Source organism: Ambystoma mexicanum, chromosome 6q (assembly GCF_040938575.1).
Source record: "Ambystoma mexicanum isolate Mex_15411 chromosome 6q, UKY_AmexF1_1, whole genome shotgun sequence".
NCBI classification, from domain to species: Eukaryota; Metazoa; Chordata; class Amphibia; order Caudata; family Ambystomatidae; genus Ambystoma; species Ambystoma mexicanum.
In genome coordinates, this window is record NC_090937.1 from 1,077,016,819 (window position 1) to 1,077,040,143 (window position 23,325).

The 23,325-nt window shown below is 47.3% G+C and overlaps 1 protein-coding gene across 2 annotated transcripts in view; it reads right to left on the reverse strand.

Moving 5' to 3' along the window:
- CEP135 (centrosomal protein 135) overlaps nt 1-23,325 on the reverse strand; it is a 642,577-nt gene that overhangs the window by 307,223 nt on the left and 312,029 nt on the right. For both annotated transcript variants that reach the window (XM_069631620.1, XM_069631621.1), the window contains exon 18: nt 5,377-5,432. In XM_069631620.1, coding sequence (XP_069487721.1) covers nt 5,377-5,432 — 56 coding nt within the window. The remainder of the gene's footprint in view (nt 1-5,376; nt 5,433-23,325) is intronic.

A 23,325-nucleotide genomic window follows, 5' to 3' on the forward strand; every position in this document is an offset into this window, starting at 1 on the left:
TGTGTCTCATTCCTCCATCCTTCTTTGGAAATAGAAAATATGGGGAGTACAAACCCTTGTTCCTCTCTGCTACAGGTACTGGTTGTATAGCACCTTTCTCCAGCAGGGTTAAAATCGCCTGCATGAGGAGGGATCCGGAATCTTCAAAGAGTTGTTCCCCGGTGGATGACTGAGGTTTTTGCAGGAAAGATAGGCGGTAACCTTGGGCAAATGTTTGCAATGCCCAAGCATCTGTAGTTATAACCTGCCATTCTATCAGATGCTGTGACAACCTGCCTCCTGCAGTCTTGTGAAGTAAGACCTCAGAGAGGTTTTGGAGTGGCTGACACAGAGGCTGAGGGTAAAGGAGCCCCTGCTGTTGCAGTCTTAGTACCTCTACCCCGTCCACCACGGGGGAATCATCTCTGACCTTTTTGAGCTGGCTGTCCTCTGCTTTTTCCGAATGCGGAATAATAGCGAAAGGACCTACCCCTCCAGGGCGCACCTGTTGGGCGGTTTGGAGTTTGCCAAGGGATTTGGCCGCCGCTTTGGAAGTTTGCAACTTCTCCAAACTTTCATCAGATTTGTTCCCAAATAGATGTGTGCTGTCAAAGGGCATGCCGAGAAGTCTCAACTGAATGTCTGGGGCAAATCCTGACTTCCGCAACCAAGCAAATCTATGGACTACCGTACTAGCCGCCATGGCTCTGCTGATGCGGACAACAGAGTCGAGACTGGTCTGAAGGGATTTGCACATAGCGTCCTTTCCATCCTTGTAAAGGTTCAAGAAACCGTCTCGTTCCTCCCCTGCAGTCCCAAAGGGTGTGGGGTAAACCTTGACCATGTGCACATCACATTAGTAGACTTTAAAGCCATACTACCAGCCGAGAAAACCTTTTCGTCCATGGCATTGTATTCTTTGTCATCCCGGTCTTGTGGTATTGTGGGATAAGCATTTTGTTTGCCAGAAGAGGTAGCTGCCTGTACTACCAGACTTTGAGTCGGATGTTTCGACAGGTACAAAAGGTCAGAAGATGAAGCTCTGTATTTGGCTGTTAGCCTCTTATTGACTGCTGGGACAACCTCGGATGTTTCCCAGTTGGAAGCTACCCTCCTATGCAGAACCCTATAAAAGGGGACAATGGGGTCTTCCTGTGGTCCTTTATCTAGTATGTCTGTTAAGTCATCCTGTTCAAAAACAGGTGTGGGCCTGGACCATCCCATGCATTACATAACTCTAGTCATAAGTAGTCTATAGTTACTTTCAGCATGATCACCTGGATCTGCCTTACAAAATTCAACTTCAGGGGAAGTGTCAATGCCACTTGCCTGTTACGCTCACCTGGTCTCTGCGGAGGCGTTGGGGCACGGTTGCAGCCCTCCCTGAACTTGAATCAACCCCTTTAGGCCTCTCCCTCAGTAGAAAAGCTGTGAGTGGTGGTACGTGGTGATACTGCTCCCGCGTGGAGATAAGAGTGTGTGAGTGCACCAATCTGTGATTGTTTTACCTCTAGAACCCTTCACCCCAAAGTACGGTTTCTGTGAGCATACGCCGGCCCATAAAGCTCACCTGTGAATTATGGAAGATAAGCTCTCCATCCTGCTACTTCTGGCAGGGGCGCGTTGAATGGGATCTAGTTCCTTCCCTGATCCCCGATAAGAATTAGTCCAGTCACAACTATGCTTCTCCTTATGATTGGTAAATCTTTCTTGAGCTCTTGTGATGCTGTTCGTTCTGTTAAATGTCTTTATTTGTTGCTCCTATTTATGCCCACAATAATGTGTCTCTTCTGTTTTCTTCCCTTAGATGGCAATGCAGACTCAATGCAGCTGTGAGACGCGAGAGGCAGCCGGCTTGAAGAGGAATGCTACCGCAATGTTCGACAGCAGGTAAGTGATGGTTTAAGGAAAAGCGTGAAGTATGGAGAAGCGCAACCGTAAAACTGACTGTTTTTTCGATGTCTAGCCTTGTCTTCTGTTTTTCCTTGCAGACGCTGCTGTCGATGATGGAGCGTGTCGTGCTGCGGTGCCAAGATGAAGATTTCAGCGTTCCAGAAAGTGTAAAGATGAATACTTGGTTCGCCGAAGAGATGTACAGGTAAGAACAGCTTCCCCCAGTTGGTAAGTATGCTGGCAGGAAGCAGGATCTTCTAAAGTAAATCTGACCTCAGGCGACGGAGAGCGTTACACTGCTTGCAAGTGGAGAATAATGCAAAGCGTCTGTCTTGAGGATCGGGGCAGCTTATATAGCCGAGATCGTAGCCCTCCCTGAACTTGAATCACCCCCTTCAGGCCTCTCCCTCAGTAGAAAAGCTGTGAGCAGTGGTACTTGGTGATACTGCTCCTGCGTAGAGATAAGAGTGTGTGAGTGTGTCAATCTGCGATTGTTGTACCTCTCGAACCCTTCACCCCAAAGAACGGTTTCTGTGAGCATACGCCATAAAGCTCACCTGTGAATTATGGAAGATAAGCTCTCCGTCCTACTACTTCTGGCAGGGGCGCGTCGAATGGGATCTAGTTCATTCACTGATCCCTGATAAGGATTAGTCCAGTCCAGCTGTGACTATGCTTCTCATTATTGGTAAGTCTTTCTTGAGCTCTTGTGATGCTGTTTGTTCTGTTTAACGTCTATATATGGGCTCCTATTTATGCCCGCAATAATGTCTCTCTTCGGTTTTCTTCCCTTAGATGGAAATGCGGCCTCAATGCAGCTGTGGGACGCGAGACGTGGCCGGATGGAAGAGGGATGCTACCGCAATGTTCGACAGCAGGTAAGTGATGGTTTAAGGAAAAGCGCAAATATGGCAAAGCGCAACCTTAAACAGACTGTTTTTTTGATGTCTAACCTTGTCTTCTGTTTTTCCTTGCAGGCACTGCTGTCGACGATGGAGCGTGTCGTGCTGCAGTGCCAAGATGAAGATTTCGGTGTTCCGGAAAGTATAAAGATGAATACTTGGTTTGCCGAAGAGATGTACAGGTAGGAACAGCTTCCCCCAGTTGGTAAGTATGCTGGCATCAGGCGACAGTGAGCATTACGCTACTTGCAAGTGCAGAATAACGCAAAGCGTCTGTCTTGAGGATCGGGGCAGCTTATATAGCTGAGATCGTGGGCACGCCCATTAGGGCCAGCTTACCAGCCACACCCTGTCACTCCTAGTGAGTAAGTTTGTGCGAAGGCAATCCATTAGCAGCCACATCCAAGAATACAATTGGGGCTGCTTAATGGATGGATTGTTCAAGGTTAATGCATCTGAAGTGCTATGTCCATAATAAAAGCTTTTTGGTGTGAAATGGATTTTCTTGTTTACTTTTGTTCATGAGCCTGGCGACAAAGGCGCCAGGACAGTGTCCACCCAGGTCTCCTGTACATGTGACCCCTGCATGCCTGTGCCCCTGACTTCATGACCATGACATTGCCTCATGTAAGGAGTCCTGTAGGTTTTTTATTCAAGACTTTTCTGATAAGAGTTGCTCTGGAACAGAAGGTGTACCATACTCTAGACCAAATGGTCTTGACTCGTCAGATGAGCGTTCAGCATCCTCATAAATTGAGGAAAGAGTCTTAAAATACTCTGAACGAGGTTGAGTGTAAATCCTCTCAAAAGAAGAAGGTGCTATGGATGTCATAATGGGAGTAGATAACGTCGAAATCGTCGATGTTGACAGCTTCGAAGGTTTCTCCGAAGTCTTTGATGGCTTTGACGCAAACGTCGAGGTAATTGTTGTATATGGCATTGAGGATGCCGACACTCGAGGCGTTGATAGCCTTTCCTTTGATTTTAGCTCCAAAGGGGGCGTCGATGATACACACTTCGGGCTTGGCGTATGACCTTCTTTCGGCATCGATGACGACATCTTGTTTGTCACGGAGGCTTTCTCTCGACTCGAGGGAATAGATCGCTCTCAAGGAGTTAAGACTGCTGGGGTCGGGGACTCCCAGCTCCTGTGCTTCCCAGATTTGTCTGGGGTATCGCTTCTAGGTGTTTTTGAGGGGGGGCAAGGCTGTGTTCTTAAACACCTTCATCATACTCTTTCTGAATTCCTCTCATTGGGCTGGGGTACTGTGTTTGAGGGACAAACAACCCTCTCGGGTGAACTGGATGAAGAAGTGAAGGGAGATCTATGGTGCTTCTTTTTGCCATGCCTCTAAGACGAGGAATGATGCGACCCACTTCGCGACCGGGAACTGGAGCATTTATGTTTTTTATGACGGGGAGACGAGTGTCTCGTCAGAAGATTTACATTTGGATGGGGTAGTAGATTTTAAAGGCCTACCTCTCTCCCACTGCCCTCTATGCTCCCTCAAGGTTTTGGCCTTCATTGACATGCATTTGTCGCACTCCGAACACAGGTGTTCTGCCCCTAGACACCACAAGCAGATCCTGTGTGGTTCCGGCATGGACATTTTAGCACCACAGTTGCAACTTTTTTTTTTTTTTAAACCAGACCGAGGAGTCTACGGAGCCGATGAGGAAGCCATTTTGACAAAAGACTGAAGAATTTTCTCAAGAAACTCGAAGAAATTCGAAGAATCACAGAACCAAGCGTTACGTTACCGAAGCTGTGCCGCATGGAAAACGGAACTGAGCAACAGGCGCTTTGCGCGCTACTTATACAAGTGATGATGTCGACGTCAGGACGGAGACCTCAGAGGGACACCGACTTGACCAGGCATCAACACACAGCGCCCTCTAATGGTAAAAATAATTTCTGAAGCAGCAAGCTGGATATTAGGAAATATCAAAGATAAGGAATATGTGGGAGGACACAATCCATTCGAAATCTGCTTTTGTGTCACAATGTGGAACACTGACGCATGAGAATCATTTCCATACAGTTTACTTCTTGCACCATTGGCTGGATGTCGCATACTTTTTACTCTCTTGCGAAAGAGAAACAACTTTTTTACTCCGATGGAATTGCATTTTCTATCAAAGATTAAAAATTGGGAGTAAAATACCCCCACCTCAAAATCTTACCTGGAACACTGCTAGTTTCAAATTGTAAACCAACGAGAAATGCAGCATGGGGTCAGATGTAGTTATTCACAATGTTTTCAATGCTATAATGTAATCTATTCTTTGTTCAGATAAGCATTCCTGTTAATGTCCAATGTCTTTACATAGCTCTCCTTTTTCATGTTAATATTATGGACACTCTTCTTCTGTGAAGCCACCACTGAGGCAAAGAGATTTTCATCAGGTCTGCCCTCCAACCTCAAGGATGACACTCAGTATGGTTGGTGAATACCAGTTGGAAGACACGATACGTTCTTCACAATTAGCCTCAGGGAAGAGCGGCTTATAGTGCAGAAACATGTCTGGAGTAACGTGTTTTGTGGCCATTCTGCATAAATAACCAGGGAATGACAATGTTCTACTGTAGGTCATTACTTACTCTGTTGACGTCTCCATTTCTGATAGTGCAACTCTCAAATTTGTGATGGCTTTTTCCTATAAAAATATGAAATATGTTTTAGTACAACAAAGGTGTGACTCGATCAACTGCACAGTTTTTAGTGAGGTGTATACATTCGCTTAGCTAATTAACTACAATAGAAATATATGGACAAACGTGCATTGTGTGCAGACTAACATGCCTTCTGAAAATACTCTTATAAACATGAAAACCTAAGACGTTCCTGGAAAAAGTATATGCATGAAGTCAGGTTGAGGGCTATGCAATTTCAGGACTCCCCAACTACAACCATCCCACACCAACAACATTTTGCAGAATGTATTGTGGCAGGCAGCATGATTTCTGCATGTGATAAATTGCGGGTATGATTTATTGATTACCAAAAATGATATGTTCTTGCCTTAGCAGTGTCCATAACAGATTCATCAGATTTATTTTCAAACCATACATCCGGATCTTTTTTATTCTACCCTTATTTCTAGCAACTGGGAGTCAGAAATGGATACAGTTCCATTTTAAGCTACAATACCTAACAAAAAGCATCAGAAAAGGATGAAATACATTGCATAGTTGTGGGTTACCAATCTGAAATGCATTAATTGGAGCTAGGTGTACACATAAATGTGTCATTAACAGGTTAAAAATGCCTGCTGCGCAAAAAGAAAGAGCAATTCTGTTCTTGGGACTTGCTGCTGCATATTTTAGCTGTTTTGTAATGCCAGAAAATAGCATGTGTCTTCTAACTCAACTCTATGGACTCATTACGAGTCAGCCGGTCCTGAAAGAACGGTGGTGGTAAATCCGCCACCACCGTTCTTTCCGGACCGGCTGATTAAGAGTCCTGCAGGCCGGAGGTGTCGGTTACCGCCGGACTCGTAATAAGGCCCAATGTTACCCAATCGATTGACCTCAGAGAGTTAAACACCTCAGGCGGCACTGGCGGGAAATAAACATTTGTTCTATATGTGTAACTATGCATGGAATATATATATGTATATAGGGCACAACTAGTGTTAAATGGATTTCCAAAATTAACCCTGTGGGTGGATTTTGGAAGGCCAACCTATTATAGTGAAAAGGAAAGACACTCAAGTCTAGCCAACATAATCAAGGTAAGGTAGCAGAGCGGTCAGGCTTAGACTTAGATGGGGGTGTAAGAGTGGTCTAGCGCTGCCATGAGTTCACACAGAACACCACCAATAATTCCAGTTAAACAGGCAAGTACAAAAATATACAATGATTTATTAGGCCTTTAGCATACACATTAGGCAAGAAAACCTCTAGCTAAATTCTGTCACACACTTACTATAAAATAGATATATACATTCACCATTAGAATATAGAAAGCATTGGATTCAATAACCAGTGTAAAACAGGTAAGTACACAGATACATAAAGCTCAGTAGACAGCACATTGAGTAACCACAAAACAATTCCCTAGCACTTAAGTCCGACCCTAAGATTGTTTGGGGCCTTGTGCCTACAGTCACCAGTTCAAAAGTTATACTTTGTAGGTAGGTTTACTACTTGATTGGATGATGCCAGTGGTTATGCTCCAAGGTTCTAAGTAAATTTCAGATAAGTAGTCACTCAATCCCATACACTAGGATGGCCTAGGAAGGGATCCTTGACCAGGTTTCCACTGACCAAAGTCAGGACAAAGTGAGACAGACAGGACACCACGCCCGACATGTAACCCTATGGAGGACAGGGGGAAAGTAAACCGCTATGTTAACTTCTTCCGCTTACCCTACTACTACAGAGACCACTGTTGAGATTCAGGAGTCCATTGTGGACACAGCCTTCTATTCTTGGTCCAGTCAAGGAAGCCCCAGGAGTCGTGGGTGCACAGGTCACTTATGAACGCAGGAGCTAGTTTTGGACGATCGCATTGCTTGAATATCGGTTCTCGGCACCTTCAAGCTGAACATCCTTGCAAAGGCAATCTGAACACTTCTGTTGAGTAGGCGACCTCAAGACACCTCTAGGCAGCGAAGGGAGTCACCACGGTCGAGCCGTGAAAGGCAATCTTCAATGGATGAACTAAGGAACAGGTCCTGCAAGGCTTCTCTGGATGCAAGAAGGCTGAAAATGCAGCAGCTGGTATCTTGTACTACAATCTGAAGATCCTCCAAGGATGCATTCATAACACGACAGCTGTAGCAATGAAGCCCAGGAGAGAGCTGTTCAGTCCACCAGTTGGCCCAGGGTCACTTCTGAAGACTTGCTGTTCCCACTGCACAGACTAGGGTCTTCTTGAAAACAGGCATAGTAGCAGGGCTTCAATAGTGTTGGTGCTTGTCAGCTGCAGCAGTCGTCCTATGGGTCACGAATGGGATGATCTTCGTAGGAGTCCTTTTATACAATATCTGGACTGAAAGATGGACCAAGCCATGGGTAGTCATTGGTCACACATTCTGTCAAACCTTCAGGCACCAGGATGAGAACTGGGACCAGAGAGTCACAGTCCCCACATCCGGCCACTCACAGAGACCCCCCCCTGATACCATCAGCTTTCCCAGGGAAAGAGCATTCCGGCCCTGAGAGAACAATATGGCCAAAGGACAGGCAAAATATCCATCTTAGAGCTCTAGCCACTCTAGGTAGCCATTTGCAGTAAATGTAAAAGTGCACAAGTAAAAAGAACAAAACACAGTAGTAAAGCATCCACTGCCACCAGCCCATCCTGGTAACGGTGCATTTGTAACCCAAACGTTACAAAAGAAAAAGAAATAAAGAACACAAAGGGCCTCATCACGAGTTGGGCAGTAGCCCTTCAATGCAGCGTTAACGCTATTACTGCCGCATTAAATGGTCCGCCCAATCACGAGTCTGGCAGCATTTACCCCCAATCTGGGTGTAAATGCGGCGACTTAAAGCCCAACCCTTGATCCGACGCCAATAGCTCCAGTGCGGGTGGCGGTAATGCAATTAGCGCAGGCAGTATCCCGGCGGTGATACCGCCGGGATACTGCCCAACTTGTGATGAGGCCTTAAGTGTCCTAATCGCACTTCACTTATTTGTATTTATTAGCATTCATAAAAGCACGTTACACCACAGAACTGCACACAAAATGACAGTACAACGTAAATGAAAATGACAAAAAACTTTCAAAAGGAAAGCTATTCGGATGAAACAAGTTGACCCTTGAGGACCGAGCGAAACAAGGACTAGCACGAGAGATAACGAAGAGGAAGAGCTTTCCAGTGAAGAGGTGCGAGCAAGGAAAATTTGCAGAAACGAGAGGGGCACAGGGAGGACAAAGTACTGGTAAGGAATAAGGATTCCATCGCATAGCGAGCGGGAGTGTAGAAGGATAGCCCTGAAAAAAGATAGTGAGGAGCAATATTATGAAGGAATTTGAAGACGATGCAAAGGAAATTGAAGAGCAAACAATGATGAAAAGGAAGCAGGTTAAGCTAGAGCTGGGGAGATAGAACCATGAGATAAGAGAAAAAAGACAACGTATAGAGAGGTTGTAAATAAGAACTCTGCGTTTTAGAGAGGCTCAGCTTCATCTCACTGATGAGGCCAGACTAGGCCGAAACACGTGTCTGGAGTTGCTGATGGTACTCTTGTTCACAAGAGATTTGCATAGCATTTTGGTGCTGGATTGCCCTTGTGGGTGGGAAAAAGACTGATATGCAAATGGATATATTTCTCCTCTGTGAAGTGTGCAGTGAGCTAAATCGTGGTTGTAGACCCTCCTGAGTGGAAGTAATTCCAGAGAACAGGGTATGGGACCCATGTTTGTTCTAAGTAGCGGGGCTCCCACACTAACCAAATATAAAAGCAGCCTCATGTGTAAAGCATTACAACATTCAAAAATACCAGCTTTCTGTGCATGAAGAAAAGGGGTGCTTACACCAAAAAGGCCTTTCCCCAAGAACTGTTCACCTTACCCCTACACTTATCAAGCACTGCCTTCCCCCTTATCTGGAAATTCCTTTGAAGCTTGTGCAGAGACAGGAATTGTGCTGGGCTAAAGTTTTATGGTGGTAATTTGACCCACACTGTGAAAACAAAAGATCCAGCTAATGTATGTGAACTCTTTAAATAAAAAAATAAAAAAAGAATTCAAATTTAATTTGTAGTCACTCCCTGGGCTAACTGACAGATGACATGCAACAGAAGGCCTGCCACAGGATGTCAGGAGGTGGAGCTCTCCCATCTGCATCAGGCGATAAAGAGACCCAGGGTCGGGCCATTAACTTAAAGTGTTTTTTTAATGGAGGACGTACCAACAAAGAAACAGATGGCTGGACCTACATCTAAGTGGAGAAAAGAAATGTGCTGTTTATGGAACTCATAATAAGAATATAATTAGAGATTCTGATAGGGTTACATAGCAAATCATACTTGGGGAATAACTTGTGGATTTCCATCAGGAGAAACGGAATGATACTGTAAAATTATATATCGACTGAAGAATTGTGTGCAACACCTTACTTGAAGCCGCTCCAGTATTAATTTCAATGGGCTTCGACATTACTGAAACATACCTGAGGAACACCCTTGTAGTAGAGAAACCTGAAACTGTAGTAAAAGATGCAGCCATGAAAAAGCAAAACTTCCTTGAAACTAATGACTCTGATGTGCAAATGTGTGTAACACACAAGGCTCGACACACAATTAGGAAACTCTACTATTGCGGAGTCCGTAGGAAAAAATTCCTCTACATCCAAAGTCTCGCTAACGCTGCCTATTGATCAAATTAAAATAACTTTTGCTTTCAAGACCTGGTTCTTTTGGGAACCAAACTAAGATGGCACATGGCGAATCTTCAAGAATGCGTGAAAGAGATTGGAGCTGGTTACCAAAAATACTGGCTGAACAATCTAAGAGTTAACGCCAAAATACGAATTGCCGGGAGTGTATTAACGTAGATTGCTGGAATACTCGTGGCTATGCTCATTTGTCAAAACCCGATTGGTTAGAAAATCTAGACATCATATGTGTACAGGAAACTTAGTTGTTGGTATGTCCGATTATTGACGCCTTCGAAAATTGCATTCAATCCGGTTATTAAAAAAGCCAAGGGTCGACCCATGGCTGGTTTTATGACGCTAGTACGAAAAAGCTCTGGCTATACAATTATGGAAACACATAATCTTACGCCGTATATCCAGACACTTTTGTTGCAGGCAGAAACTAACAATAAACGAAATAAAGAACATCTTTACATTATCAGCATCTACTGGCAACATAGAGCTAATGGCGGTTCCTTGTTTATCAAATTATAAACATCATCGACTGCATTTATGAAAGGGAACAGGCGGCGAAAATTTTGTTATGTGGACACTTGAATATAACTTGTCTCGCCGTAACTGGAAAAAAACAGGAGAAAGTTTCTGAACTCTCTAAGACTGCACAACAATGGTGTACAGAAATGGAGTAGAAATATGTATATACTTAATGGGAATACTAATGGAGACATTCCCACAAAACCTACTTGGAAGAGAGCAAACCAGGAGTCCATTTTAGATTACTTCTTTGTCTCAGAAGGTGTGCACTCCAAGGTACAGCAGTTACAAGTAAAATATATGCCTGAAAGCGATCATAACCTGGTCATTACATCCATTGCAGAATTAGTTGAGAAAGATTAAGAGAAATGGGTCTATGATTTAGCGGTTGAATCTAACCAAGTTCGCCTAAGACTAACTGAGGAAGAGGCCAAAACGATAAATTCCGCCTATCAAAATGGGACTTGTAACCTGGAATACCAACATATCCCGGAGAACGATAAGGAAAAAAAACAAGTACTTCAAAATTGTCATTTTTCAAACACCCACGTGTTTGACCTTGAAGTTCTACAAAAAAAGCATAAAATGAGAAGTGATGTCAGAGCGTGTAGTAAAAATTACAGGTGTGAATACCTTAAGAAAAGCAAAGCCATAAAACAAGCTTATAAGAACTGGCTTACGATACACAAAAGTATGATGATACAAAAGGATTCAGAGGCAATGCTTGCAAAAATGAAAAATAATAATACACGCGAGTTCTTGTCTCTAATCAACAATATATCGGGCTCACAATCTGCCTTGCAAACAAATATGGTAACAGAAACTGACTCGGTAACTCATTATAAATCGCTATACACGAAGAAAAGTTCATCACAAGACCCGCCAACTCAGACATTAAAACACTGGGACTTGATATTTGCAAAGGAAGACATCTACGAGATAATTAACAAACTAAGCAGATCTCGTGCTCCTGGCCCGGACGGGCTTACGAATTTTACTTTAAAGGAAAGCCCAGAAACATGGGCTGATTTTTGCTATACCCTGTTTCTTAAAGTTACCATCAAATGTGCCACACCAGCCAGTTGGAAAAATGCAATCATCGTTCCGGTGTTTAAAAAAGGCAATAGGTCCAATCCTAAGGATTACCGACCGATTGGCTTGCTTGATGTTCTGAGTAAAGTTTACGCTACACTACTGAAAAACAAACTGTAAATTGGAGTGTGAACAACAATCGTGTTGACCAGAGGCAATCTGGGTTTGTCAAAGGGGTAGGCTGTAGTTTTCATCTTTTCATTGTCAACATTTTGAAAATGGAAGCAATCAAAACGGGGCAGAGGACTTACTTAGCAATAATTGACTTATCACATGCTTTTGACAGCATAGATTGCGAACTGTTATGGGCTAAATTAATCATGCGAACTGTTATGGGCTAAATTAATCAAGTGGAAATGCCCTCCGAGTCTTCTTGCTGCGATAAAAGAACTTCATACTAAGACGGCCATCAAAATTAGACTTTCCGCACCTATAAAAAAGCAATGTGGAGTCAATCAAGGCTGTCCTCTTGCTGCCTGTATCTTCAGCCTATTAATTTCGGACATTGATCAAACAATCAACAGCACAGTATCCTTTTCACCGAAAATAAACGGTCTGAATGTAAGTCATTTGCTCTATGCCGACGATCTAATTTTGTTAGATTCAACACCAGTTGGCTTGGAGAGAAAGATAAATGCCCTTGCAACGTATGTGAACATGAGTGGCCTAAGCATCAACATAGCTAAATCGGAAATATTGGTGCTCAGAGACCTGCGAGGCCTTAAAAAAAGCTACGCAGAATTTTCACTGGCATATAGGCAACATACATCTGAAACCAATAATGCACACAAGGTATTTAGGGATGCAAATTAGTGCCAGTGTGAACGATGATCCGTGGGTGCAATTGACAAAAATAAAATGCCGACAGCTTGCCAGTCAAGCTCTAGTGTTAAACAGGAAATATGGGAAATACTCACTTCTTCTTGTCCTGGCTTACTTTAAAGAAAAGGCTGTTCCGGCATTGACATATGGAGCAGAATGTGCCCTAGGTTGCCCTGCTGCGTTATGGGACACATTGGAAAATATTTTTTTGGTCCAGTGTTCTTGGCGTACCAAGAAGTACTCTGTCAGCATGTATACTATATGAGCTTAGTTTAACTTCTATAAATGCGAGAGTATGTTGGAACACACTCACTTTATTGAAAAATAACTATGGAAGCTATTATGCCACAGTATAAAGTCTTGGAAAATCCAGGAAACAAAAATCAGAATTCTGTACTGGCTCAATGGGTCCAACGAAGTATAGTTTTACTAGCAGATTTGAACTCCAATATCGGCATGCTTCACACGAATCCTGATTGCGTGAAAAAAAGACTATGGCAAAGAGACTGGTGCGAGACAAGTGCCTGCAGACGGACGTACACTCTTATGGAACACGTAACTTGTGAAAAAAAAAAGTCTAAATGAGATCCTTAGTGCCTGGAAATTATTCCCAGACAGGAAGAGAAGGCGTCTTTACATGATGTTCCATTTTAATACATGTAAAACAAGAGAAAGAACACAATTGTGGTCAACAGACAAGGTTGCATCAAATGAATGTCGGCTGTGTAATACCGCAGAAGAAACATTAAAACACCTTGGGCCTCATTACGACTTTGGAGGTAGCCATGGCGCTATTAGCGCCATGGCTGCCTCCAAAATCGTGTCCCGGTTCCCTGAATGGGGAATTACCGGGCCATTCCGAGTAAGAAGGGCCTGGTAATTCCCCCTTCAGGGAACCCGGGCCCGGTCCTTCCCCATTCCCATATGAGCCCCGATGGGGCTCAATGGGAATGGGGAGGGAGCTAACAACGGGCCCACTCATAATGGGCCCGTTGTTAGCTCCCTGGTTCCCTCGCGGGACACGCTTTGGACGTCTGGATAAACCAGAAGTCTACAGCGGGTCCCGCGAGGAAACCTCGTAATAGTGCTGAGTGGGTTTACGGCGCCGGCGCCATTACCGGCGCTGTTAAACCCATTCCGCACATCTTATAATGAGGCCCCTTATCTTATTTTGTACAGCTCTTCGAGAAGAAAGACATGTAATCACCACAGCTGTGCTGCTTCGGAAACTTTTTTTTCCGGCGTCTGCGTCCTGCATCGATGACGTCGATGCGCCGTCGTCGAGGACCTCGTCCGACATCATCCGATGTGATAAGTAGGACGCACAACGCCCGTAGCCTCAGTTGTAGTTTTTTCCCCCAGAACGTGTGACATTAGTCAACTGCCAGTCAGACACAAAGCCTTGCGGAACGTAAGCTGCAATCGCAAAAGAAATTCTGCAGCGGGGAAGGCAGGGAGGGAGCGATATGGAATAAGTCGTCGGAACATCCCATCGAAAGAACGTTACCAGGTAAGAAAGTAACTTGTTCTTCGAGGGGATTGGGTCCTCCGACGTATTCCATATCTATGACAGACTCCCAAAGCAGTACCAGAGCAAGGAGGAGGGAAAGAATTTAGAATCAAAATTTAGAATTGCCAATCAAATAGCAGAGCAAAGGACCGCCTTGCCAAAGGCCAGATCCTGTCCTCGAATGGAATCGAGGGAATAGTAACGTACAAATGTATGTACTGAAGCCACGGTGGCTGCATCACAGATGTTGCGAATAGGAACACCCCTCTGCAGGGCAGTAGATGCAGCCTTACCCCTGGTAGAATGGGACCACAAGCCAGCCGGTGGGTCCTTACCCGCCAAGCGGTAACACTCCGAGATGGCCAAAATAATCCAGCGAGACAAAGTCTGTTTCGTCACAGCTTGCCCCAAACGCTTTCCAGCGGAACCAATAAAGAGTTGATCGTCCACTCTGACCCGGGACATGCGTGAAACATAAAAGCTTAAAGCTCGCCTAGGATCAAGCCTATGTAGCCTCTCCTCTTCCTTACCAGGATGCGGAGGAGGATAGAATGCCGGAAGAACAACCTTCTGGGACAAATTAAATTCTGTCACTACCTTCGGGAGAAAAGAAGGACGAACTCTAAGGACAACCCTGTCCTTGTGAAATACAGTGAAGGGTGGCTTAACTGAAAGTGCCTGTAACTCACTCACTCTGCGAGCAGAAGTAACCGCAACTAAAAACACAGTTTTCAGAGTTAACAGCCTCAAAGGGCAAGAATGTAAAGGCTCAAACGGAGCACCCATAAGAAATTTAAGAACAAGGTTTAAATCCCAACCGGGCACCAGGAAAGGTGACGGAGGGAACACATTAGTGAGCCCTTTCAGAAACTGTGAAATTAAAGGGATTTTAAAGTAAGAACACTCCTCAGACGAGCGCTTAAAGATGAACAGCGCCGCCATGTAACCTTTAATGGTACCCACTTGCAAGCCCCTGTGGGCCAAAGAAAGTAAAAAGGACAGAACCATGGGGATGTCACATGCAAAAGGATCCACATTCTGAACTCTGCACCAGTCGCAGAAATTACGGCAACGGTACAGAGACTTTGTTGCTGGCCTTCGGGCCGAAAGCAACACCTCCATCACGTCTTCAGGGAGGTCCCAATCCTTATACCTCAACCTTTCAGAAGCCAAGCGTGAAGGTTGAGGGATCTGACCTCTGGATGGAGAACCTGACCACCCTCCCGTGAGAGCAGATCGTCTCGGTAGGGAAGACGACGTGGAGGGCAGATGGACAAGTCGAGAAGGTCCGGGTACCACGTCCTCCGAGCCCACGCCGGAGCAATGAGGATTATCCGGGAACCGAACTTCCGTAACCTCCGCAGCACTTGCGGGATGACGGGGACTGGAGGAAACGCGTACAGCAGCGGGAATGACCATTCCACCGCGAACGCGTCTCCTAAGGCTCCTTTTGGAGGAAATTCCAGCGAGCAAAACCTTTCGCACTTCCGGTTGACACTGGAGGCGAAGAGATCCACTTGATGGGTCCCCCAAAGGGCGAAGATCTCCAGGAGAATCTCCTGAGCCAACTCCCACCCGTGAGAGATCGTGCTCTGCCTGCTCAGAGCGTCCGCCATCATGTTTTCGTCTCCGGCCAGATGAACTGCCGAGATCGAAACTTCCTGCTGGATGGCCCAGAACTCGAGCTGCATCGCCTCCCTGCACAGAGGAAGTGACCCTGCCCCCCCCTTTTTGTTGAGGTAGTGCATGGCCACTGTGTTGTCCGTCAGGATCAGGACACTCTTTCCTCGCACAGTCAGCAGAAAAGCCTTCAGGGCTAGCCTGACGGCCCTCAGCTCCAACAGATTGATATGGAGTCTGGACTCTGACGGAGACCAACGACCGCTGACTGTCAGCCCGTTGGCATGAGCTCCCCATCCCGTGAGGGATGCACCCGTCACGATCGTCACCTCCGGCCAAGGAAGCCAAAATGGAGTCCCCTTCATCAAGTTGCCTTCGACGGCCCACCACAGAAGGTCCCGGGCGACCGAGGGCGGCACCTGAACCAGGTCTGACATCCTGCCGGAGGACTGCGACCATTGCATCTTGAGTGCCCACTGCAAAGATCTCATCCGCAGGCGAGCCTCTGGCACCAGAAGAATGCAGGATGCCATGAGGCCGAGCAACCTCAAGAACTCGAACGCTGGGAGCATCTTGGCATGCTGAAACTTGTGCACCATCTGCTGAATGTGAAGAGCCCTCACCTGGGGAGGAAAACACTGCCCCAGGGAAGTGTCGAGCACTGCTCCGATGTACTGGAGCCGCTGTGTTGGCGTCAAATGGGACTTCTTCAAATTGAGGGAGAAGCCCAGCCTGTGAAGGGAGTGGCAGGTGACGGACAGATGATCCAGGACTTGCTCGGGAGAGCTCCCCCTGATCAACCAATCGTCCAGGTAGGGGTAGACGTGAATCCCCCCTTGCCTGAGATGCGCTGCCACCACCACGGCAGGACCCGAAACTGAAAGTGCGAGTCGTCAACCGCGAACCTCAGATACTTCTTGTGCTTGGGATGGATCGGCACATGGAAGTAAGCATCCTTGAGGTCGAGTGACACCAACCAGTCCTGAAGCTGAAGGGCCTGGAGGACTTGTGAGAGAGTAACCATCTTGAACTTGTCCTTCCTGAGGAGTTTGTTCAAACCGCGCAAGTCCATGATGGGTCTCAATCCCGCGTCTTTCTTCGAAACCAAAAAATAAGGGGAATACCATCCCTTGTTCCTCTCCGCTACAGGCACCAGTTCTATGGCGACTTTCTCCAGCAGGGCTTGAATTTCCTGCGCAAGGAGCGGATTCGGACTCTGCAAAGAGAGGTTCCCCGGTGGATTGTCGTGAGGCCTGTGCCGAAAGGGAAGACAGTAGCCGTGGGTTATGATCTCCAGAACCCACACATCTGAAGTAATGGCACACCACTCTACAAGATGCTGCGCCAGCCTTCCCCCAACCGGCGAACCATGGGGCATGGCCTCATGACTGAGTGGTAGCGGCTGCGGTGTTACCTGAGGGCAAAGAGGCAACTGCCCGAGCGGCCTTGGCACCACGGGTACCCTGTCGTCCACCTCTGGTACCCCTGCGTTGGCCTCTTTGACTGCCAGCTCCTCTCGCTTTACTGAAGGACGAGTAATAGCGAAAGGAACCACACCTCCATTGCTGTCCCCTAGAACGAAAAGGCGGAGGTTGGCGAACTGCAGCGCCCAACGACTTTGCTGCAGCTTTTGAGGTCTGCAACCTCTCAAGGCTCTCGTCAGCCTTACTGCCAAAAAGGTGCTCACCGTCAAAGGGCATGTTGAGGAGCCGGGACTGCACATCAGGAGCAAACCCCGACTTCAGCAACCACGCAAACCTGCGTATCACGGTGCTCGCCACCATGGACCTGCTGACGCATTCAGCCAAGTCCAAACCCGACTCAACGGACTCACGCATGGCATCCTTACCATCCTGGACCATAGCAAGGAAACCATCCCGTTCGTCCCCTTCGGGAATATGTTCAGCCGCTAACGCAACACAGTTCCACAGAGTGTGTGTGAAACGAGACAAGGCACAAATGGAGTTGGCCGCCTGAAGCACCATACCACCAGAAGAAAACACTTTCTTCGCCCAGCCATCAAAACGTTTGTCGTCCCTATCAGGAGAGATGGTAGGGTACGACGCCTGCTTTGCCGGGGCCGTGGCCGCCTGCACCACCAAACTCTCCGGAGTGGGGTGCCTGGTCAAGTAGCAGGGGTCGCTACTGGCTGGACGGTATTTTCGCGACAAGGACCTGCCCACCCAGTCCAAGCCGCCGCCACCCTTCTCTGTAAAGCCATATGGAACGGCAGTACCGGGTCAGTTGGGGGACCAACATCAAGGATGTCCGCAAGATCATCCTGCACAAACTCCCCTGGGGGAGCAGACCATCCCAAGTACTCTGAAACCCTAGCCATAAGGCGCCGGTACGAGGAATCGGCATGAGAGCCAGGCTCAGGCCTACAAAACTCCACCTCCGGAGAGGTGTCCAGTCCACTGGCATCATGCAGTGACTGCCTCAAATCGTCAAACTGACTATGGCCCGAGACAATTTCATCTGGAACCTGACTGGGAACCAGGCCATCAGAATCCTCATCCGCCTCTGAAATATATTCCAGGTGGCAAAAAGAAGGCACCCGAGAGTGCTTGCTCTTAACCAGAGCCTTCCTAGGGGGTTCCCCCTTGCCACGGGGTACCTCCGACACCCCGGCCTCGATAGGCGTCGAGTGAATCGGCGTCGAGAGAACAGGCATCGGCGCCGAGAGGGTCGACGTCAGATGCAGGCGGCGTCGACACAATCCTCGAAGCTGGAGCTCCGAGCGTGTCCTTCGACGACCTGAGCGTCGACGGCTTCGACGACTTCCTCGGAGCCGGAGCCTCGAGAAAGCCTGTCGATGCCCTCGACACCTCAGATGTCGATGTCTTCTTCGAAGACATCACAGGTGCACACGGTCTCGAACGTGTCGAGGACCGACACCTGGAACGGGTACGTCGAGAACGAGTTCCCTTGTCCGAATGGGACCTCTCCCGTGATTCGTGCCGACCACTCTTGCGAGCGGTGTCTCTCGACCTCTCACGACCGACCCCACTCGGGGGCGCGGACGGCTTAGTACCCTGCGACTCAAGAATCGCCAGCATTTTCTTCCCGAAGGAAGCCCATTCCTCCTGCGTCGCACGGCTGGTGGGGTAAGCGACGTGCCGGGCAGAGTCCTCCGAAGAGGACCTGGAAGACGACCGGTGTCGCCGCTTCCGAGAATGCCTCGAAGAGGCTGAGGAGTGGTGAGACTGTCATGATGCCTACCCCCGAAGCATCAGGCCAGGCCCAGCACCCCCGGAAGCAGGCATCATGCCCTCGGGTAAAAGCCCAGCGGCCCCTTATAGGGACTCTTTGGACTCAGTCCTGGCGCCTTTGGCGCCAGGCACATCAGTCCTGGCGCCATAGGCGCCAGGCTCATAAAGGGAGGTGTTTTGTGCACTTACCTGATGCAGACCATGCTGCACGCTTCAGGCCTCCCTGAGACCTGAAAGGGACTATTTTTTCATAGGGACTATTTTTTCACTCGGGCGTGGCCAGGGAAGGATACATACCTAGTTGGGGAAGGATACATACCTGGGACTTCTTTGGAGGCTATTTAAGCCACGCCCAGACAGCAGCTCATGCTTCGCGTTGTTCTGCTTCCTGCAGCTTAACGCTCACTGTGTCTGCTCCTGGACTACGGCCACGCCCGTCTTGAACCTGGAAGACCTGCAAGGAAGGAAGAGAAGAGAAAGGTGAAAACCAAGGATTATTTCGAGCTTCTTACCTGCATCCGGAATCTTCTCGCCAGCATCCCTGAAGGAAGACTTCAATTTAAAAGCATCGCGTTGCTCGCTGCAGCGCCACGCTTCACTCACCTGTCCTGTCCTCGAGACATCTCCCGGCTCCATCACGGCTGTCCGCATCGGACGCCACATCTCTGCACCTAGGGGAGAGAGAAAGAAACAAAAGGTGAGCAGAAGGACACACAGAAGGAAAGCCTGATTAACAGCCATAATACTTACCGGCTTTTCTTCCACATTTCGGGTCGGCGCCGCCCCGTTGGCAGGTACCGTACCCCGGCCCCTAAGGGGAAAGGACTAGAGACATTTCAGAGGAATAATAAGGACATCTAGAGGGATCGCCCTCATTACTACTCACCTCGGCAGGTTAACCCCTCGACACATCGCCTTCATTCTGCACCTGAAATAAAGGACAGATCACAGGTGAGAAAGACAGCATAAAGGGGGCCTCACTTGAACTTTGAACTTTCATACTTATGGCGCATCGCTCAGGAAAGTCAAGTGGATTTTGCCAGCCCCATTCTGAAAACCAGTGAAGTAACTGGACGAACGCGCCCCCCTGCACCAGAAGCAGGATGGAGAGTTCAACCTTCCAAACCATAAGGTGAGCTTAAACCGGGTTTGGAGGAATAGAGAGGAACGGAGGGGGGGAAGTGGGGAGCTAGCACACCATTCTGCAGACTGTTAATCCCCTTTCTCATCTGCAGAAGGATATTCCTATGGGCCAAGGAAGCACGATTTGGAGGTCCTGTCCAATCGGTGTTCCGGGTCCTGCGCATCACGCTAGAAGAGGCCACAGTAATCCAGACTAGGTCAGCGCCCCCGTGGGAACCAGGTGGGCGTTACAGAGACCGACTCCTAGAAGGAGACCCACGAGATTTCCGACGATGACGCGGAGAGCCACCTCTCGAATCATCCGTCGAAAGCCCCGCAGACTTCGACTTCTGGGGCTTGGACACCCGACCTACCGACAACTTCTTCTTACGTTCACGTAAGGCTTTGGACGTAAGCGACTGGCAGTCAATACAGTCATCCGTGTCGTGGGCCTCCCCGAGGCACCAGAGGCAGGCGTCGTGCGAGTCCGTCACCGACATCTTGGACCCACACTCCCCGCACTTCTTGAAGCCCGGACGCGGGGTCGAAGACGAAGTAGAAGACATCTTCACACAAAGGATTTTCACAAAAACTAACAGGTTCGAAGAACCGAGAAGAACAGAACTCCAAAGAGTCGAGGCGTTAACCGAGATTCACGAAGCAACACGTTTGCGGAAAAAACGGAACTGAGGCTACGGGCATCGTGTGTCCTACTTATCACATCGGATGACGTCGGACGAGGTCCTCGACGACGGCGCATCGACGTCATCGACGCAGGAAAAAAAAGTTTCCGAAGCAGCACAGCTGTGGTGATTACATGTCATAGATATGGAATACGTCGGAGGACCCAATCCCCTCGAATGTAATTTTTCTGTATTTTTAGTAAATATTTTTAAGTTTAATTGTATACTTTCAAAATTGTTGTGAAGATTTTAAAGGTTTGTAAAAACCAAATTAAAAAAAAAATATATATATATATATATATATATATATATATATATATATAATTAGAGATTCTGATAGGGTTACATAGGGAATCATACTTTGGCCATTATCTCGTGAACCGTGACACATACCAAAATGGTTCAGTTATCCCATAAAAGCTTATGGGAAGCTACAGCCAGTAATGCCATTCTCATACCCTTGGTACCAAGAGTTAGAAATTAAAATGTGATCCTAGCTTCCCAGAAAAGGTTATGAGTGGAGAGTCGGAAAGATGATAGGAATTAAATTAGATATCGGTCTGTAAAATCTTCTGATGATAATGGATTTACTTTTTGAAGAAATCGTAAACATCTGCCATTCGCATTCACCTGCAACCACGTGTCGAAATGAGACCGTGCTTCAGGCCAATTAAAAAATATATAGTTTGTGACTCATCAGTAAATTGTAAACAGTTGTCATGTGGAAGATTCTTAAGTTCATAACTTGAGGTTCAGAAATGTTAATGCAGATTGGTGGAGTTATACTTCCCAGAAATGGAACCTAGTAACCTCAGGACCAATCAGGGAAGAGGCAAGGTCTTGATTAAAGGCGAGGACAAAGATATCCAATGCGAATCATGAGCCAATAAGCTGGCACCTGATAATTAATATATTTTGGGGTGTGATTAGGGGTTTAAAAAAGAGACGCACAATGGGAACTAGGGAAGAGCTGTCTACAATGATCTTAATTGGAACTGCTGAAAAATTGCTGGGGAGCCAACATTGCCTGGGAGACAGACAGAGCAAGAGGAAAATCAGGCAGGGTATCGACAACCATGAGAGGCACATAGAGGGATTGATGCTGGAGCCTGATCAGGTACCTGTCCTTTACCAGGAGATGATCCAGGAGGCGTGATGTCTTTCCTTGAGCACAAAACCCAGAGATGTTCAATTAAAGTAAACTTGTCAAACAGAGCCAAATATTGTTTGGATCGATACATTCCCCTTATTTTTCGGGTGGCATTTGGAAGTAGATTCCTAGCCTTTTCTTACCAAGTAATAATTTAATTAATTTCCATACAGCAGAATGACACAGGGTAATTTTGTGGAAGTTTGAAATCTACATCTCTCTGTGTTAATAACGGTATAGTCGTATAAAGTAATTTTGGGACCACTTATACCCTTTTTTACCAAGCTCAAACTTCCCTAACGGGGGTTGGGTTAGGTCCATTTAAAAACAAAATCCCCTACTGTTCACCATTCCCCAGACCTTGCCTTAAAAAAGAGGGGTTCCAAATGGTAAACTGAATATCTAGGTTTGTGCTGGGGCAGAAAAGTGACTTGGCCAGTTAAACAGAGTGAATGCACTGATTTAGAAAACCACTACGAAAAGGTGTTTTGTTCTTGAAAGTGTGGTAAAGGTAGAGATTCAGCCCTGCTACTAGTTGCGGGAGTGATGGGAAAGGGGAAGGGGCATCCCTAGCAGGGGGGCAGGGACACATCATGGACATCGGCAAAATGCAACTCATGTGCCCTGTGCGCAGGTGCAACTAGCGAGGTCTGTGGGGAAGAGCAAGGGTGGGGGCACTGTGAGGAACCTGAAGGCCTCTTCACGTCTTTTCATTCGGTATCCTCTTCTCAGGTTGCCAGGGAAAGGCAATCGCTTTTGGATCCCGACCCTGGGGGTGGATCTATGAGGGAGGATCACCTGTGTGGAGGAGACTTGCGGAGTGGAGAGAGGAAGTCTTTAGCTGAGGCATGGTAACCCCCATTTCCCTTTCACAACGCATCCTTCATCCCTCAAGCCTTTATAGGCTTTTGTCAGCCCTTTCTCTGTGAGTCCCCCAAGTATTCCACAAAAAAACACCAGTATGCTACTGGGATGAAGAGGACACCTAGAACAACACATCCTCACTTTGTGAAAGCGAACACCTAGCAACCCCAGTTAGGTACTGGGATGAGGAGGAGGACAACAAAAGCAAAGCAGTACTACTGCTTTAATAGTGAGCGGTTAGTCCTTTTTGGAATGAGAAATGGAGACAGAAACTTTAAAAGCTGGAATCCCAAAGAAAATGGAGTCAGCTGTGGGAGAACGTCCATGAACTGCTGGGTGCAGGCAGACCTCTCCGGTGTAGCATTGTGGCAGGAGGAGTGCTTGAGGCCTGTGGAAAAGTGCAGAGCGGGGGCATCGGGAAGCAAAGGTACTGGACGCTGGAGGTCAGTGGCAAGTCATGAGAAGGGGGCCGGAGAGACTGAGCAAAACGGTTCAGCAAGTCCTGCGTCACAGAGGAAGCACTGCTGGGGGTGTGCGAGCTACGGAAGACCGCTGGGAGAAGACGCAAGGGACCACACAGGGAGAAAGCAACCCGTGAAGGCGGAGGAC